The sequence below is a fragment of the Arachis ipaensis genome, chromosome B10 (assembly GCF_000816755.2).
Source record: "Arachis ipaensis cultivar K30076 chromosome B10, Araip1.1, whole genome shotgun sequence".
NCBI classification, from domain to species: Eukaryota; Viridiplantae; Streptophyta; class Magnoliopsida; order Fabales; family Fabaceae; genus Arachis; species Arachis ipaensis.
This window is the reverse complement of record NC_029794.2, coordinates 75,679,443-75,681,410: the sequence shown is the minus strand read 5'-3', so window position 1 is coordinate 75,681,410 and position 1,968 is coordinate 75,679,443. Positions and strand designations below refer to the sequence as shown.

The 1,968-nt window shown below is 40.9% G+C and overlaps 1 protein-coding gene across 1 annotated transcript; it reads left to right on the top strand.

The window, feature by feature from the left end:
- Nucleotides 47-1,546, top strand: LOC107620697 (UDP-glucose flavonoid 3-O-glucosyltransferase 7-like). The gene has a single exon (XM_016322826.2). The coding sequence runs from the start codon at nt 47-49 to the stop codon at nt 1,481-1,483; it is 1,437 nt and encodes a 478-aa protein (XP_016178312.1). The 3' UTR covers nt 1,484-1,546.

The following is a 1,968-nucleotide window of genomic DNA, read 5'->3' as shown; positions in this document are numbered from 1 at the left end:
TATACACCCCATTGCAAAACTCAAAACTTGCTTAACACGGGGGAAAATGGGTAGTGAAGCTCGTGAACTCCATGTATTCTTCTTTCCCTTCCCAGCTCAAGGCCACATAATCCCAACCATAGACGTGGCCAAACTCTTCACCTCACATGGCGCCACCGCCACCATCATCACCACCCCATCCATCAAACCCCTCATCTCCCAAACCCTACAAAACACCAACATCCACATTAAAACAATCAAGTTCCCCAGTGCTGAATTTGGTTTACCTGACGGTTGCGAAAAAATAGACTCTTCCCTTAACCCAAACCTGTTCCCCAACTTCCTAAAAGCAACAATGAACCTTCAGGAGCCATTGGAGCAGCTCTTGCTCCAAGAAAAGCCTCAGTGCCTCGTAGCAGACATGTTTTTTCCATGGGCAACTGAAGCTGCCGCCAAGTTTGGAATCCCAAGGCTTGTCTTCCATGGAACTAGCTTATTCGCTCTATCGGCTTCGCTTTGTGTCACAACCTACGAGCCTTACAATAACGTGTCGTCGGACACCGAAGCCTTCGTCATTCCCAACCTTCCCGGCGACATAACAATGGTGAAAAAGCAATTGACTGAGTTAAGCAGGAAGGAGAACAACCAAGACCTGACTCTAGCGATATTGTTGAAGGATTCAAGGGAATCAGAGATGAAGAGCTATGGAGTGCTTGCAAATTCTTTCCAGGAGCTAGAAAGTCCTTATATAAATCACTACGTGAACGTGTTTGGGAGGAGGGTGTGGTGTATAGGCCCTGTTTCTCTCTGTAACAGAAGCAACGAAGAAAAAGCGCTGAGAGGAGTACACGGAGATGAAGAAAATGATAGATGCTTGAAGTGGCTAAGTTTAAAGAAACCAAACTCTGTAGTTTACATAAGCTTCGGGTCCGTCGGTGTCCTTCCAGACACCCAGCTTAAGGAGATTGCAATAGGATTGGAAGCTTCTGGAAGAGAATTCATTTGGGTCGTAAAAAGATGTAAAAAATACACAGAGGAATGGAATGCGGAAGAGTTCGAGAAGAGAATGGAGGGAAAGGGGCTAATCATAAGAGATTGGGCTCCTCAAGTGTTGATTCTTGAACACGAGGCTGTTGGAGCGTTTGTTACGCATTGCGGTTGGAACTCGACGTTGGAATCAGTGACAGCTGGCGTGCCAATGGTGACGTGGCCGTTGGGTGCTGAGCAGTTTTACAACGAGAAGTTGGTTACTGATGTTCTTGAAATTGGGGTTCCTGTTGGTACTAGATTGGGAGATTGTGTTGACAAGGGTGCCATAGAGAGTGCTTTGAAGAGGGTAATGGTGGGAGAAGAAGCAAATGGATTTAGAAACAGGGCTAAGGTTCTTGCTTTGAAGGCAAAGAAGGCTGTTGAAGTTGGAGAGTCTTCTTACTCGGATTTGAACTCTCTCATTCTGAAATTGCAGTCACATGTTGGCAATGAAAGTTGCTTTATTAATTTATGATGATTCTGAAGGGTGAAGATCATAAATCTTGATAGTTCCTTTCTCTTCTATCTGATCGTTTAGGAATATAAATCCTTGTCTTTTATTTACTTTTCTTTAAATATATTGGGGATGATAATGTTTGAGTCTCTTCCTATTGTATCGTTATTAAAGCTTAAACCTATGCAATCATTTTGCTATTGTCTTACTTTCAAGTCTCAACAATTTATCTTTCTTCATGTTCAATTCAATATGGTTTATATATTTGACGAGTTACGAGTATATGATTCGAGGACTAATATGGATTTCGTATTTGATACTAAAATTTGAGTTTAAACAGGCTTCTTAATAGTTAAATTTCGTTTTTTAAAATGTTTTAGTTAAAGCTTTTAACATTTTCTTGTCATAAACATTTTTTTTTCAAGAAGAAAATGAACAAAAAGGAGATAATAAAGATATAGTATCTAAATATAAGTGACTATTGAAGTACAAATAGAGCTTTTCTA